Genomic DNA, 16,451 nt, shown 5'->3' with positions numbered 1-16,451 from the left:
ATGTTCAGATGTATCCACTTCATCGGGTCTCATTGCATGGGAAATCTCTGAAATGAGTGTAAAGCCCTATACTGGGTCCATTATACAAAGAGAGGCATTCGCTCATGCCTCGCAGAACAAAATTAATATTTGAGTTGACATCAGGGACTCAGAGAATCATTAACAATAACTATGCAAAGGAATTAGTGAGGTTACACCTGTAACCAGAAGACCCAGTCCTGAACTTGTTTTGCGGGAAGCAGCCAAAAGTGTTTCCAGTAAGGATCTGTGTAAATTTTGATGGTGATAACTATGATCAGTCTTGCATAGGCAAAAGAGAGGTTTCCATATTTAATTCAGAATACTAAATCTGACCATGAGTCTACCTCTTAAAAAAACAACTCCCCCCCCCTCCCCCCAGCCTGTTTTTCTGTAGATCTGAATTATTTATTACTGGATTGACGCAGTTAAAAGGCAATACCGTAATTCTTTAAAGAACCATTCTTCTAAAAACTATCTTCATTGTTGACCTTCCACAGAATACATCAGGAGACTCCGCTATTGTGATTACCTGGGGAAGTACTTCTGCGACTGTTGCCATAGTTATGCGCAAACTTCCATCCCTGCCCGAATATTGATGAAATGGGACTTCAGAAAGTACTATGTCTGTAACTTCTCCAAACACCTCCTGCTCAGCATATGGCAAAACCCCATCTTCAATGTGTCGTGTATCAACAAAACCCTCTATACAAAAGCAAAGGAACTGAACAGAGTCAGGGTAAGTGCAGCTTCTTTGTAATTGAAGTGTGTGGCATTGTCCTGCACACTGCCAGAAGAATGACTAGACCCCAGGAATCTGGTTTAATTAGGTTGCCACTTTATTAAGTAACATATCTGGGAACTATCTGGCAATAACTCATCCAGTGCAGGCCATTCTTCATTTGTTAGCTGTACCACCTGCGGGGCAGGAGGACTGCTCCCAGCCTCCCTTTTCTCCCGCTGTTCCAATCCACCTGGTACTAGCACCGTCCACTCCTATGAGGGTTAAAGGGATGGGGAAGAGGGGGTTTTCTCCTTTCTGTACCAGACATTAGGAGCCCCAAACCTATTTCCCATCTTGTTTAAGAGATGCCCTCTCCTAATCCACTTCCAATTTCAGTTTATCAGGGAATTGGATGCCCTGTTGAACAAGTACCTGCCACCAGGAGACACCAGCAGTTTGATTGGCTGCCGCTCTCTGCCCACGAAGCAGCTGTGTCTGGCCAGCTGGGGAAAGAAAACAGTTGGCTCCTCTAAGGATTTCACACTCCCCCCTGCCCTTCTTGTGGGCACACTGACCTCCCTGTGGGTTGGGGAGAGGAGGGTGTCTCTGTGGCTGACTGGTTGGACAGAAGGGTGCAGCACAAGTCTATTGGCTCTTGTGTACCCAAGGGAAGGGCTTATAAACCCTTCCCTGGGGCATAGCAATTGGTTCTAGATAGTCTTTGATCCTGCAGGAACAACTTGCAGCTTCGGGTTGTATATTTTGGCCATGCATACTCACTTGTGGGGCAGGCCTTTGGGTGCATTATATAGCTGATCTGTCTAACCCTCTGCTGTATTTTTCCTAATTTTAAACTAAACCTGCTGTATTGGTGAAATGCTAGTTTTTAAATATCACTGTCTAAATTAGTGCTCTTAAACACTTCTGAATGTTTAAGTATGCTGCTCTGCTTTTCATTTTAAATACTACATTTTCCTACCCTTCATCCTTTAGGAGATACAGGAACAGCTTTTGCATATTAAAAAACTACTGAAAACCTGCAGGTTTGCTGAAAGGTATGGAGCATGATTAAGCGTAGTAAATACTTGGTAAAAGTACAATAGTTGTTCATGGAGCTTCCCCCTCCAGAAAAAATTTTAATCACGCACTTTTTAAGGACGTTAGTTCCATATGATCATCAAATATTCTGATATCATCTTCCTTTCTCCCGCAAATGTATCTATTGCAAATGTCAAGTGATAGTGTATTTTATAAGGCAGCTTGTTTTTTTCCCCCAGTGCCTTTGTAGAAACCCCTATGAGACTTGATTAATGATTAGATGTGTGTAATTATTTTTGGCAGAATTTTTTTTCATCCTTCTGATACTATTCCTCTTGGAGGAACAATGTGAGTGTCCTTGCTCAGCAATGTAATTTCTGTTCAACGTTTTTCTAAGGTGACTAGAGTGGTTATTCCATATGTTGCTCAAATGATGGCTCTTTAGTAGACTGTATTCATTCCATCTTCATTTAACTAATGACACAAACCAAGCTGTAGAAAATGTGCATATTCTGCCTGAGTTAGGCAGCTCTGACTACTTTCTCTCATTGCACAATCAGCCTAACTTCTCTGTGGTTTTAGGGAACATTGGTGCGTTTAAAGAAAAGTAAGATGTTCTTCCAGCAAATTTTATTATTTTTTGTCTAAATCAAACGCTTGCCTGCAATGCTTAATGTAATAACTATAAAATGGAAAAACAATGGACCTCTGTTTTGCACCTGCAATTAGTTGTGGGTGCATATGATAGCACTTGGACATTGAGCTGAGTTCTAGGCAAGACATCTAAATGCTATTGCTTACACCCACAGAATTAGAGGTCTTTTATAAACCAGGCAAGTAAATATTTTTTTTTTTAAAGTAAACTTTTAGTCTCTCTCTCTCTACTATAGGGCTAGGGACAATAATGATTCGATGACTGATGAAAATATTATTGTCAAAACTAAGCATTTTTGATGCACTCCTTCTCCATCCAGTTATGGTTAGCAAATGAAAGTTAAAATGTACAATAGTGGTCATCTTGCGCTTGTTGCAATGGCTGTATAGTCTAAAAGGCTTTTTAATACACCCCCACCCCCAAAACCCCCCAAAACAAATCAAAACCAACAACAACCTACTGCTTTTTTATGCATTAAACTAGCAAGTTATCTATGCTGTTTCTGTGTGAGCATTCTATGGATGATCAGTGAATTGGTGGGATTATTGCATATGACAAGATTGATGCCTAAACAATTGAGAACAGATTTTTTTTTTAGTTTAAATACTTATTGAACTCAAACTTTGGGAGAAAAAGCTATGTTAAATAATGACCCCCATACACCCTCGCCCACAAGTCAAGAAAGTTCTCACTGTAGCCTTCCAACGAACACTCCAGCAGAAACTGGGTAGGCAAAACTTAATATTCTTTCTTCTAAGGTTAGTTAAGAAGCAGGGGGGGGAAATTATAACTTTCAGGCTTTTGCAAAATTCACAAGTTTAACTCCGTTAAACTAAGTTCTGCTGTGTATAGAGATATCAATTTTATGTTCTTCCTGGTTGATTAGACTTAGCTGTCTCCACTTACTTACATGTTTTGCTAAACATGCTCTCAATAAACATGTCACTTCATAATTTAACATTTTTTTTTTAAATCTGTAGTGTATTGAAAGAATTTGAACAGGTCTCCAGCCACCTGACGACAGAGCTGCATCTGTTCTCAATGGATGACTTGGTGAAGATTAAACGAGGGTTGTTAGTGCCTCTTCTCAGGGATATTCTAAAAAGCTCCATATCTCATGTAGAAAACTGTGAGGTAAGGAAATCTCTGTGTCTGGTGTATAGCCTGAAGAATAGCCACAACTGACCATATATTTTTATAAATATGAACTTTTAATAAACATCAAAAAAGTAATGAACTCTTTCAATTCTTCTAGCTTTGTCAAGCCAAGGGATTTATTTGTGAATTTTGCCAGAGCTCAGATGTACTCTTCCCATTTCAGATTGCCACATGTAAAAGATGTACAGGTATGTTCCAGCCCAAATCTATTGCTTTCTTGTGAGCGTGTGCACGCATGCATGTATAATGTTTCAGGCCCTGATTCCGCAAGATGCTTAAGCACGTGCCTAATTGTAAGCACGTGACTAGTCCCACTGATTTCAAACTGTCTTGTCGCAGTGAGTTTATTGTATATTTGAAAACTTGGCTGTGTCGTCTGAATGTAAGTTAAAACAAAATTCAAGTGTGTTCTTGGTATGGGTTTACATATCTCAGTTTGAGTTTGAAATAGCAAATGTATTACTGTTACATCGGATTTTTCTGGACCTAATCCAGTGCCCATTGAAGTCAATGGAAAGACTCCAATTGACTTCAAGGTTCATTGGCTTGCGATCAAAATATGGAATTAACCTTGTTACTTTGTGCTTCATTGTCCTGGTCATGAGTTGTCTTCAGTTACTTTCATATCTGGATAAACTACCATCCTACAAGGAATACAATTACTGATGCAATTTTTCCCACCTGCTTGTGTGTGTAAACAGTTTGCAAAGCGTGCTTCCACAATCAGTGTTTCAAGTCTGGAGAGTGCCCCAAATGTCTGAGAATAGCTGCTCGGAGGATGTTTTCGGAAGCTCCATCTGTGGCGATGTGAGACTGGATTACTATGAAGAGGCACGCAGGTTTCTGTGTATACCTCTGAAGAAACTAGATACAGATACATATGGTGTCTGTCTACAGGTTGGATAATGTTGTTTTAAACATTGGTATTTTTAAATCATCCTGCCATGTTAACATTTTTTAATGTGACTTTTTAAAAAAAGAATAAGGTTTGAATATTATGCTTGAATACCTATCCTGACAGAAAATAGTTTTTAATGTGATCAGTTTAAGTGTATGTTAATGCCATCATTAATATTTTGCTGCTACTGGTTTTTTACTCTTGTTTCTGAACTTAAGTTTTTATTATTATTATTATTATTATTGTTATTTTATATTTGACAAGTTGACAATTCCCATATGTAACTTTGCATGCAATGTAGAGACAATAAACAAGATTGAAAAACTCTTTTAACCTTGTCAGATTTTTATTACAAGGAAGAAGTGATAAAATGTGAGGAATTTTCTCTCCTCTGTTGAAACTATACTACAGAAATGCCTTGACTTGCGAGTTTGATTTAAAAAACAACAACAAAACCTGAAAATGTTATCCTGGTAAGCATCCTAACTCAAAATGGTGGATTAGTTTTGTTTTAAAAAGAGACCCGCGCTAATCTCTACAGCAGCACTTTCCAACCTGAGAGATGCCAGGCTACTTGGGGAGGGTGTGTAGAGAGAGGGGGAGAGAGGTCCATGACCCTGAATCCACTCTGTCCATCACTGCAGGCTTGCTGACTCCTACAGGCCAAGTACTGGGTATCTCTTTGAAAACTGACTGCTTTCCTTACCTGCTCCTGCAGATGCTTCTAATGAAGCCAGCCATGGAAGCAGCTCATGCACATAGAAGTGTTGAGCTATTGCCTGAACCTGTATCGCTCCTACTCCTGTGGTACTTGTCTCAGCAGTGACAGCACACATGGTCCAAGCTTCACTGCAACACCAATGGACACCCACTGACAGAGATCCCCAAAACTTACAGGAAGGATTATTGTGAGTTATTGTAGACATTGATCTGGATAGCATGTCCCAAAGGTACTTTCTCCCTAGCTAAATGACTTAAGACACTGGATCTGCGTCTGTCATTCAATGTCTAATTTCCTATGGGACTTTCAAACACCCTTCCTCTTAAATATCCATTCAAACACTATCGCTATACTAAAAGAGAATGGGACTCTGAAACTATCTGTTGCGATTCACTTCCAAGCTGAAAATCTTTCACAATACACATTACAAGTGGGGACACTTCATATACAGTTCTTATCTTCCTGTGTCTATAAACAAAATGTAACTGCTTATTGCAAAGACGTAAGATTATCATCTATTACTGTTATCTAAGATCTGCAAACAGACATGAAACTCTGCTGAGAAGTGAGTGATGTCAAATGGTGAGATTTGGTGATGGGACACACCTACAGAGTTGGCTGCATTTAATGTGATGCAAGTGTTCGTTGCTTCATCTATACACAAAACTGAATAAGCCACATTAATGGATTTGCTATAGGAATTTACATTTTATGAAAGAAGTTGCCTTAATCCCTATATAGAACAATTTGCAGGACTACTGGGTTTGTTTGAATAAGGGGGAAATGTTCACTTAAACTTTATTTGGTTGTGTGTGCTTTCCGTGAATAATCTAATGAATGAGTTTTCTTGCACAAATGTTTGCAGAAAGAGGAATGTTAACATGAGTTTGTTTTGTGCACGTGCACACACATAACCTATGCTAATTTTAATCGGGCTACTTGAATACCACTTGAATCACCTGACCAATCATTGCTAAGCATCACCACTTGAATTCAAACTTTATCAAAAGTTGAGTTTAAAAACAATAAAAAAGGCATTTGAATAAATTTGAAAATCACAAGCTACTTGTGGACAGCTTGTGAAAAGGCAGAGGGTAAACGTGTTTAAAAAAATCATTACCAGTTTTTTCACTTAGCCTATTTATTATATAACCACAGAACATTCATATCCTACAGTGCTCTTCCCTTCATCTTTCTTGTTCTTTTGGAGCTGCTGAAATTCTGTAGTGGACTAGCGCATACCTCAATCCCCTGTAGTATCCTGGCTCGCGTGCTTGGTGGAAGCGCAGATCCAAATAAATGATATGTTTCTTTAAATTAGAAGTGTGTATGTCTGGGGATACAGCATGAGTCTTTCACTCTTTGTTAATTTGGTCATTCATAGGCCCTGTAAAGTTCTCCAGTGGTCAAGGGTATCTTTGGCACCCTACAGTGTTTATAATCTGTCTTGTTTGGAATTGGCTGTGTATGGGGCTGTTTTTAACAGTATCAAACCCTACTGAAATATTTGTGTCTGTTCACAGCCCTACTTCATGCTAGTGTTGAAGAGTTGCTGGAACAAGTAGCCCTTACATTATGCCCTAAGACCTTCACAAGAGTTTAGTAAATAGTCATTTGTCTCTTGGCCATGGCTGGAATGAGGCTTTGGGGGAAGCTAAACTTCCCCCACAGTTTGTTTAGTGATACCCGGTTGATAAGATGCGTTTTCTGAGGGGGCTGCTCAAATAAACCCAGTATACTTTTTTGCTATTGGTATTTTGAACCCAAAGAAACAAAGCCGTGAAACGGAGAACACTAGCATAGTAAACCCCAAACGTTGCTGTCATGTTAGAGAGACAAGACAAAATAAGAAAAGGAGTTAGCTGTAGGTGATGTGAATTAACATGGAAAGAGGGACTGAAAATGCTCAGTCAGCTGTCTGTGGAGCATGTGAGCTGAAAGTATTTCATTTTAACCTGTCTTGAGTGTAATTAACTTATCCCATTACAAACTGTAAACCATAGACTTGTATGACGAGGAGTAACTTGTTATATTCCCCGCTATGTACCACAGAAGGTGCCAAGAAGTTTGTCACAGTTCTACACAAGGTTATAGAGGCTGTTGTTACATAAGTGTTTGTAATGGAAAAGCTCTCTTGCAGAAGCTGCCACCAAGAGATCAAGACTCCAATGATGAGGCGCATGTAAATTGTGCTTGGCACAATGCAGAGGAAGTTGGGAGGGATGTTCAAAAGTGGTCAATTGCCACCTGTATGGGCCCTGGATTCTGGCAGCACTGGGGCCTGTTCTGGGCCCTATCATAGCAGTCCACTCTGGCAGCTGAGAATAACCTGAACACAAGAGGCCACTTGTCCCCCTTTCCCAGGCTCCATCCCCAAACTAGGGGACAAGGTAAATCCTCTGTGCCAGCACGGGATTCCTCTTGCAGCAGAAGAGTTCCCAGATAGCTATGGGCATATAGCAGCTAGAACAAGTCTGAAAATGGTCCTCTGTGTATCTTATTTGGGGATAACTTTGGAAAATGCTTGGCTTGGACAGAATGGGTCCAAGGCATTAACATGTATCTGTGGGCATTAGGACCAGGTGTCTCCATTTTCCCCCATCACGTGGGCTTTGGAGGAAAGCAGCTACAAAGAGCCAGCCAGAGACTCCAGCTGGCAGAGGCAGAAGCAGCCAAAGTTCCTTTGGGGAACTTTCTACGGTTTTGATGGACTTCCTCTTCTGGGAGTTTTGCCATTGACTTCAATAGGGGCAGGACTTCACCCCAGTTGATCTGGCTGTTTTAAGAGGTGCCTGGCCAATATAGTGTGGTGAATGTCAAACATGTATTATCATTCTCATTCTTAGCCACTTCTGCGCTAACTGTCGCTTACATTCATTTGTCATGTCTGCTTAATTAAGATTATAAACTCTTGGAGCAGGGGCTGTTTTGCTAGGTGCTTTGGGGCCTGGCTCCTGATTAGGGCCTGCTACCATAATGTAAATAATAAGGGAGTTAACCTTTGATGGCCAAGCATAGCATGTGAGCACAAGTACAGGTTTCACTGCAAGAGTAAGAAGATACTTTGGATAATTTAACAGCTTCACTGAGCTCTATAATTCCAGCAGTAGATCATGCACCATTCAAATTTATGAATGAAAATATTTACATTATTAGGAATCATTGTTGTGAACATGTATTTCTATATGCAGAGCCTAAGTTAATTGTTTCAGTAGATGGAATCTCAACTCTATGTATTTTCCACGTATGTCTGAATTAGTTAACCTATACATTTCCAATGAAAGTCATCCCCAGGTCTGCACTTTTAATGTGGATGGTGATATTTGAAAGCCAGATGTAGCTGTATTTTAGTTCCATCAGCCAGTGATCTGAACACTGTAAAACAGCTCAAAGCTTCTCACAAAGATTGTATCTGTACTTATTTTTATTTTGCACGTGTTGTAATAATTGTAGTACTGTTCACAGGTGAGTCTTTGACCACTCATTTCACTCTGGAGAATCTATGTTACATTCCTGTCAAACACTGAAATGCTAATTAGGTGGAAGGCATCCTATAGAGCTTGTGTAAAAGAAGGTTTCACCAGTAAGAAGCCTGTTTGACTGGTCTGATGAAGGTGTAACCACAGACAGATAATGGGCTTCCAGAGATTTCAGTGAAGCAAGAAAAAAAGCCATTAAAAGATAATTCCTAAGAGCTCAACAGATGGGTAAAAAAAGGACCGGGGTGATTAATGTGACCTGGGACGTGAAATACTTGGTTTGTAAGTAGATATGCTATTATAAATATACACACTTCAAAGAAGGGCTGGGCATTTCTCTGGATCACAAGAACATCCAGTTATTATAGTCAATGCTAACAATTTTTTTGAAGGGATATTGACCCTCCTACTTCAGGATTTAAGCCCATCTAGAATGAGACTTTCATGGACAGCAAGTTCTCCTATATCTGCCCACTGTGGCGTTCCTTGCAGCTTCCCTCTGAAGCATCTAGTGTTTGCCTGTCAAAGACAGGATACTGGACTAGAGGGACCATGGGTCTGATCCAGTATGGCAATACTTGTGCACCTTTGTAAACCCACAAAAGAATATGGGCATTGGGAATGAGGTGGGTATGTTGGAAGATTCATTAAGCACTTTCTGTAAAACTTTGCAGAAGTTCTTCAGCACTTGAGATGAGTGTCTTTTAGGTAGAGACATTTAAAGTTAGGTGGCAAGAGATTGAAGGTAAATATGGGAGAAGGAAGCAGTTAAGAAAGACAATCTGAGACCAAAGAGAGACTATTTGGCAAAGATAGCGACAGGGTGAGAGGGTCAGAAGTGACCACTCATTCACAAGGGAAATACCTGGCTGTGAAGTGTTGCATAACGTTTTATTTAATACATTTCTATAATTCAATGTTTCCCAATTGCCTAGTCTTTCCAGAAATGGTGAAGTGGTTACTGATTAAAACTGACCTCTAAAGAGAGAAGAAAATAGCATCTCTCTTTTTGCTTCTTTATGAGGTATATGCATGACCTGGAAAGTTTTTTTGTGCATGTTCTTTGCTTAGAAAAACCAGGAATGTCAAATCATATCCATTTTTTTTTTTAAACTGGATGACTCAAATTTCATTTGGAAGCTTTCTCTGCACTGTTGTAAAACCTTTAATCAGGTTTTACTCCTACACATGCAGTGGGGATTGAATTAAGTCACCAATTTTCATCTTGATTTAAATCAACAAGCAGGAACCCTAGATTAAATACTTGATTTTAATCTTATGTATATTTTTATTTTCCCAAAGACAGGCTAATTTTCATTGGTTGGTATAACCATTAAAACATGTTGATTTGCAACCAGATATAATAAATAAATAAATTAATTAATAAATAATAAATATAAACTTTACACTAAATGTGGTACTTCTTTTTACTAACCATGAGGATACACTATATTGATTAATCTCTCTTTAACCAATTATATAGTTTAAAAAATAATTTGGATTCTTTTTTTATATTGTTTTTATGTTAGAAAATGGTGAGTGATGCATTTCTTATTTGCTAGCTGTATTTGATTACAAATTGGAATTCAATGGAAAATGCACAAAACCAGCATTTTAAAATTGTTTTTTTATTAGTTAAAATTACCTTAAATGTATTGGATACATAACAACAAAAGTCTATTTATCAAAACATGTTTTGCATTTAATATTAACTTTTATTAACCAAAGGAAGTAGTAACTGTGGTTAGCCAAGTGACAGATTGTTTCTGGTCAACATGGGCCAGATTTTTAAAGGCATTTAGACTCCTAAAAATGCAGAGGGGACTAGTGAGTTTTTCAAAACCACCTAAGCAGGTTTGGTACCTAACCCCCAATGAAACCAATGGGTATTAGACAGCTACTTTGGAAAATCCCACTAGCTCCTATCTGCATCTTTAGGTGCCTAAATACCTTTAAAATCTGGCTCTATAGCTTTCAAATTTTTAGAATTAGTAGAGCTCATACTCTCCCATCTGGTTTTGATTGATGAATTGGAAGAGGAAATCAAACAGTATGAATAAAAATAGCTTCCTATCTCAGTCGGGGTTTGCTTGCATGTTTTCTCTGATATTATAACCTTAAGCTAGCCTTAACTTTTTGGGATCCACAAGGCAGCTTCTCTGCCCAGCTCTAGTTTTCAGTCTGAAAACAATAGCTTTGCAGACCCCTCAGTTGCAACAACTGTGATTGATGCTGATGGTTAACATCCTGTTACACGTTTCAGTTCTCTTTTCATAGTGCCAGTACCGATTAACCGGAACTGCGGTAGTGCAGTGACTGACACCTTTGCATTGGATATTATTACTAAATCACAGCATGAGAGTTGCTCTGAAGCATGCAATATGGCAGCTGAATGCACTGGAGCAGAACACCACCCCTTCACCTCTGCTCATAAAAGGAGCTGTAATGGGGGGTACTGGTCCTTTATACCTAAAGGGGGGCAGAAGATGCCATCCCAGGGGTATGTTAGTGTTAGCCCAGGCTCAGGAAGCAGCCAAAACTGGAAGAAAGGCAGCACTCCTGGGGAATTAACAGTGGGATGGGAAGATCCCAGGACACTGTTATTTTAAGGGCCTTGAATCAGAAGCCCTGTAGTGTGTGGGGGGCGGGGGAAGGGGGCAGGACTCCCCTCTCTTTCAGCCAATCGGGAGGGATGCTTAGCAGGAGGGTAGGATATATGCCACCCTTTCTTTCAGAGAAGGGCATGTGCTGACAGAGGAAGAAAGGCAGAGCTGGAAGAATAAAGGCTCTGTGGTAAGCAGGAGCATTAGACATGGGTTGGAACTATGGGGTTACTGTGGTGGACTTTGTGTTTGGGACACTGAGGACTATTTTGGGCTACTGACCCAGTTTCAGGGGAGGTCTGGTGATAGCCTTGAGAGACAAGACATTTAAAAATAAAAAAGCAGCACTGGTCCTTTGATAGGGGAAAAAGTCCCCAAACACACTGCCCACAAAAAATTGAAAGCTCTAGTGCCATTCATCTTTTACTCCTTCCTAACCTGTAAAGGCAGCCCTTACAGAAGTCACATCTATCACCCTTAAGAGGCATACAGCAAAAAAGCATGAGTTTTCTGTGACTTAGTAAACCCCTTTCAACTCAACAATCACTAAGAAACAGAGAGGTAAATTAATGCTGCTGCATGTGAGGCTTCCTGCCTAGAGTTAGAAGAGAGAACACAGCAAGTAGATGACAGCAGCTGCCACGTCAGGAAGCAGAGACTGGCTGTGGTGGCAGGACCCTGTGTGACACACTCGGGTGTGCAAATCCGACTCCAGCTGAACTGCCACATGCCCGCAGCAGCAGCAGGTCCGCACCACACACTGTCTGTACAGTTTTCAGAGTAGCAGCCGTGTTAGTCTGTATCTGCAAAAAGAACAGGAGTAATTGTGGCACCTCAGGGCTGGTCTACACTGGGGCGGGGGGGAGATCGATCCAAGATACGCAACTTCAGCTACGCGAATAGTCGAAGTATCTTGGATCGAATTACCTGGGGTCCACACGGCGCGGGATCGATGGCCGCGGCTCCCCCGTCGACTGCGCTACCGCCGCTCGCGCTGGTGGAGTTCCGGAGTCGACGGTGAGCGTGTTCGGGGATCGATATATCGCGTCTTAATGAGACGCGATATTTCGATCCCAGATAAATCGATTGCTACCCACCGATACGGCGGGTAGTGAAGATGTACCCTTAGAGACTAACAAATGTATTTGAGCATAAGCTTTCGTGGGCTACAGCCCACTTCATCGGATGCATAGAATGGAACATATAGAGAGGAGATACATATACATACATACAGAGAATATGAAAAGGTGGGAGTTAGCCCATTTTTACTCCTACAAAAGTTTTTTTTCCCTCTTGCTGACAATAGCTCATCTTAATTAATTGGCCTCTTAGAGTTGGTAGGGTAACTCCCACCTTTTCATGTTCTCTGTATGTATATGTATCTCCTCACTATATGTGCCATTCTATGCATCTGATGAAGTGGGCCGTAGCCCACAAAAGCTTATGCTCACATAAATGTGTTAGTCTCTAAGGTGCCACAAGTATTCCTGTTCTTTTTGTCTGTGCAGTGGTTGTGACTTGGGGCCACCTGACCCAGTCCGGATCCACCCTGGCTCCAGTCCCCGAGGCCAGCCGCGGCGCACGGCGGTGCGTGCCCGGTCCCCATGCCCGGCCATGCCCACCCGCGGCTGGCCTGGCAGCAGCGGGGGGAGCGGGCAATGCTGCGGGCTACCGTGGCTCATGCCCACACGCTGCAGACCGTGACCCTTGTCCCGGCCACACCCTGCCCAGCCCGTGCACTGAGCAGCGGCTCAGGGACACGCCCAGGCCTGGCCTGTCACGGGGCCTTCACCCCTCCGCCGCGCCCCGCGCCCACCTGGCGCCCGCAGTCCCTCACAGGGCCGCCTGGGAAGAGGGCACCGGGCAGCGCCCTGGGGCCTGACCCCCCGAGCTCCCTGCGGGCCCGGCCCGGCGGCGGCAGCTGGCATGAGACGTCCCCGGACCCCCGTATTCACATGGCGGCGGCAGGTGAGAGGCTCTCCGCGGAGGGCAGCGCAGGACGAAATTGGGCGACTGGCCCTAAACCACAAACCGCCACGACTCCCGCAGTCGGCTGCCCAGCTGTAACGGACCAGGGGTGGGGATTGGCCAGGCCCCGCCCACAACGCCTGTTCCCGCGTGTTGCGCACCCGCTTGAGTAACGGCGTGCGCGCTTCTGCCGGCCCCCTGGTGCATGGGGGAGGCTCTATGTGTGTTGGGGGCGGGGCTTAGGGGCCTGGTTTCCTCTTGGGTCTCCATGGTGGGGGGTGGGGCAGGTTCCTGTGTATCTCTGAGGAGGGGGGCAGGTTCCTAGGCATCCCTATGTATCCCTAGGGAGGGGAGCATGTGGGGGGGCAGGTTCCTGGCTGTCCCTGGGGAAGGTGGAGGGGCAGGTTGCTGAGTCTCCATGGGAGGGGAGGCAGGTTCCTGTGTGTCCCTAGGGAGCGGAGCAGGAAGGGGGGCACATTGGAGGGGGGTGCCTATGCCTCCCTGGAGACAGGGTGCAGCAGGTTTCCAGGGCAGGTGACTGTGTATTTTTGTGGCACGGTGGGTTTCTGCATGTCCCTGTGAGAAAACCGTCCCCCTCTGGTGCTCGGAAAATAAATCCATACTGAGTTAGCTCCAAAGTGCCCAGTCGCACCTATTGCCTCCTCTCAGCAATCTGTGGGTGCTTTGTCTAGGGCTATAAAAATTACCCTGGATGGCACTGGGGGGACTGAGAGCCACACCAGGGCAACCTGAATCTCTCCATACCTGCTTCCGGAGGCCAAGGCATCCTCCATCCAGCTGCTCCAGGTCATTTCTCAGGAGTGGCTACCAGGAAGTGCCAACAGATGGAGCGAGGCCTCATGGGCATAGATGGGGGGACAGAGTTAGGCTACAGTGATGTTGGTCTTTGCACGGCTATGCAGCTGAACCTTACATCATGCTGATGCCAAACCATTCTCTTACCTCTCTTATATCCAGCATTCAGGCCCCGACTCCATCCTCTCCCAGCATGGCAGCTGCTGGTGGACGTGCATCTAAAGAAAGCACCAGCAACAACTGTTAATTTCCTGACAAGATTCACAATAGCGACATTTTCTCTCCTGGCCTGACCCTTCTCAAAACAGCAAATGAAGAGATTGTTCATGACACTAGTGCTGTAAGTAGGCATCTGTCTTCATTCCAGGCTATTGGCTGAAGCTTTCCCATTGTGTTAATTCATCATATGAATTATTCTTTGCCAACTGACTAATTCAGCGCTAACTCTTCTCTTGATCTACCGTATCTATTTATTTAGTCATTCGAACTGATTGGATGTGCCTATAAAAGCTAGGCTAGCCTACTGGACTAAGATTCATCCCAGTTTATGTAACTGAGTAATCACTCACCTTACAAGAAAAGGCTGCTGACAGGACTTCAATCCTGGTTGCAGAAAGAAGACTTTTATATTCTAAGAGAACAGAAGTACTTGTGGCACTTTAGAGGCTAACAAATTTATTTAAGCATAAGCTTTCGTAGGCTACAGCCCGCTTCATCGGATGCATAGAATGGAACATATAGGAGGAAGATATACATACAGAGAACATGAAAAGGTGGAAGTTGCCATACCCATTCTAAGAGGCTATTTAATTAAGATGATCTATTAGCAGCAGGAGAAAAAAAAACTTTTGTAGTGATAATCAAGATGGCCCATATCAGACAGTTGACAAGAAGGTGTGAGGATACTTAACATGGGGAAATAGGTAGCCTCTTAGAATGGGTATGGCAACTTCTACCTTTTCATGTTCTCTGTATGTGTATATATATATCTTCCTCCTATATGTTCCATTCTATGCATCCGATGAAGTGGGCTGTAGCCTACAAAAGCTTATGCTTAAATAAATCTGTTAGTCTCTAAGGTGCCACAAGTACTCCTGTTCTTTTTGCGGATACAGACTAACACGGCTGCTACTCTGAAACCTGACATATTCTAAGAGCACATCCTATCCTATATTCACCACTACAAAATGGGGAATAACTGTCTAGGTCATAGTACTGCTGAAAAGGATTTGGTGGTTATAGTGGGCCACAAACTGTATATGTGGTCAATGTGATCCAGCTGCAAAAAAGGCTAATATGCTTCTGGTTTGTATTAACAGTAATGTTGCATGTAAGACACAGGAGGTAATTTTCCTGCTCTAGTCAGCACTGCTGAGGACCCAGTTGGAGTACTGTGTCCAGTTCTGGGCACTATAGTTTAGGAAAGATGTGGACAAAACTGGAAGGCATCCAGAGGGCAGCATCAAAAATTATATGAAAACCTCCCCTATTAGAAAAGGATTAAAAAAATCCCTGGGCACGTTGAGTCTTGAGAAAAACAAGACTGAAGGGGGAAACCTGGTAATAGGCTTTCAGTATGTTAAGGCATGCTATAAAGAGAACAGTAATCAACTGGTCTCTAGGTCCACTGGAGGTAGAACAAAAAGAAATGGGCTTAGTCTGCAGCAAAGGCGATTTAGATAAGATGTTAGGAAAAACTTTGACTATTAGGGTAGTTAAGCTCTGGAAACACCTGTCAGGGATGGTCTAGAATATTTACTTGGTCCTGCCACAGTGCAGGGGACTGGACTTGATTATGTCTCGAGGTCTCTTCCAGTCCTACATTTCTAGGATTCTGTGATCCCTGAAACACAGAACTTCAGGATTTTCCATGCTCTTTTATCAATTCTTTTTGCATTCTATCATGATTTTGCCTTCACTGTAAGCTTTTCATTACTAGATTATTTAAAAGAGATACTAAAGCAAGGTTGGTGCTTTTCTGTTGTTGTCTATTTGAGCTGGTTTGTTCAGTCATTTTTTTAGAAAGAGTAAGGGATAACTGTGGGATACTGGCCCCTAATTCATCACTCAAGAAAGCTAATATTCCAGGTGTTATATGAGGCTGTGAGTGTTGGCTGAGCACAGAATCAGCACCCACTAGTGTACTAGGCACCTCCTAATTCACTCAAAAGAGTGAATTAACATTAAATCTAAGTATGAGCTAAAGACAAAACATCATCCTTAGATTTAATGTTCTTGATTGCTGTCTGTGTCCCCACAACTTTGACACTGTTTAGGCATATTCTTTATATTATCATGCAGTACATTATAAAAATAACCGACTACCTGTACAAACATACACTTTTCTATCTTCCTTCCCCCCCTCCCCTCCAA

The 16,451-nt window shown here is 42.5% G+C and overlaps 1 protein-coding gene across 1 annotated transcript in view; it reads left to right on the top strand.

The window, feature by feature from the left end:
- The window catches only part of LOC135888777 (protein associated with UVRAG as autophagy enhancer-like), a 32,848-nt gene extending 28,053 nt beyond the window's left edge, over window positions 1–4,795 (top strand). Inside the window, exons 11-15 of the mRNA XM_065416563.1 lie at window positions 519–757; window positions 1,736–1,797; window positions 3,416–3,569; window positions 3,691–3,781; window positions 4,295–4,795. Coding sequence (XP_065272635.1) covers window positions 519–757; window positions 1,736–1,797; window positions 3,416–3,569; window positions 3,691–3,781; window positions 4,295–4,404 — 656 coding nt within the window. The 3' untranslated portion in view covers window positions 4,405–4,795. The remainder of the gene's footprint in view (window positions 1–518; window positions 758–1,735; window positions 1,798–3,415; window positions 3,570–3,690; window positions 3,782–4,294) is intronic.
- Window positions 4,796–16,451: the final 11,656 nt, after the last annotated feature.

Source organism: Emys orbicularis, chromosome 1, assembly GCF_028017835.1.
Source record: "Emys orbicularis isolate rEmyOrb1 chromosome 1, rEmyOrb1.hap1, whole genome shotgun sequence".
NCBI classification, from domain to species: Eukaryota; Metazoa; Chordata; order Testudines; family Emydidae; genus Emys; species Emys orbicularis.
Note: the sequence above shows the minus strand (reverse complement) of the source record. Positions and strands in the feature narration are given on the sequence as shown.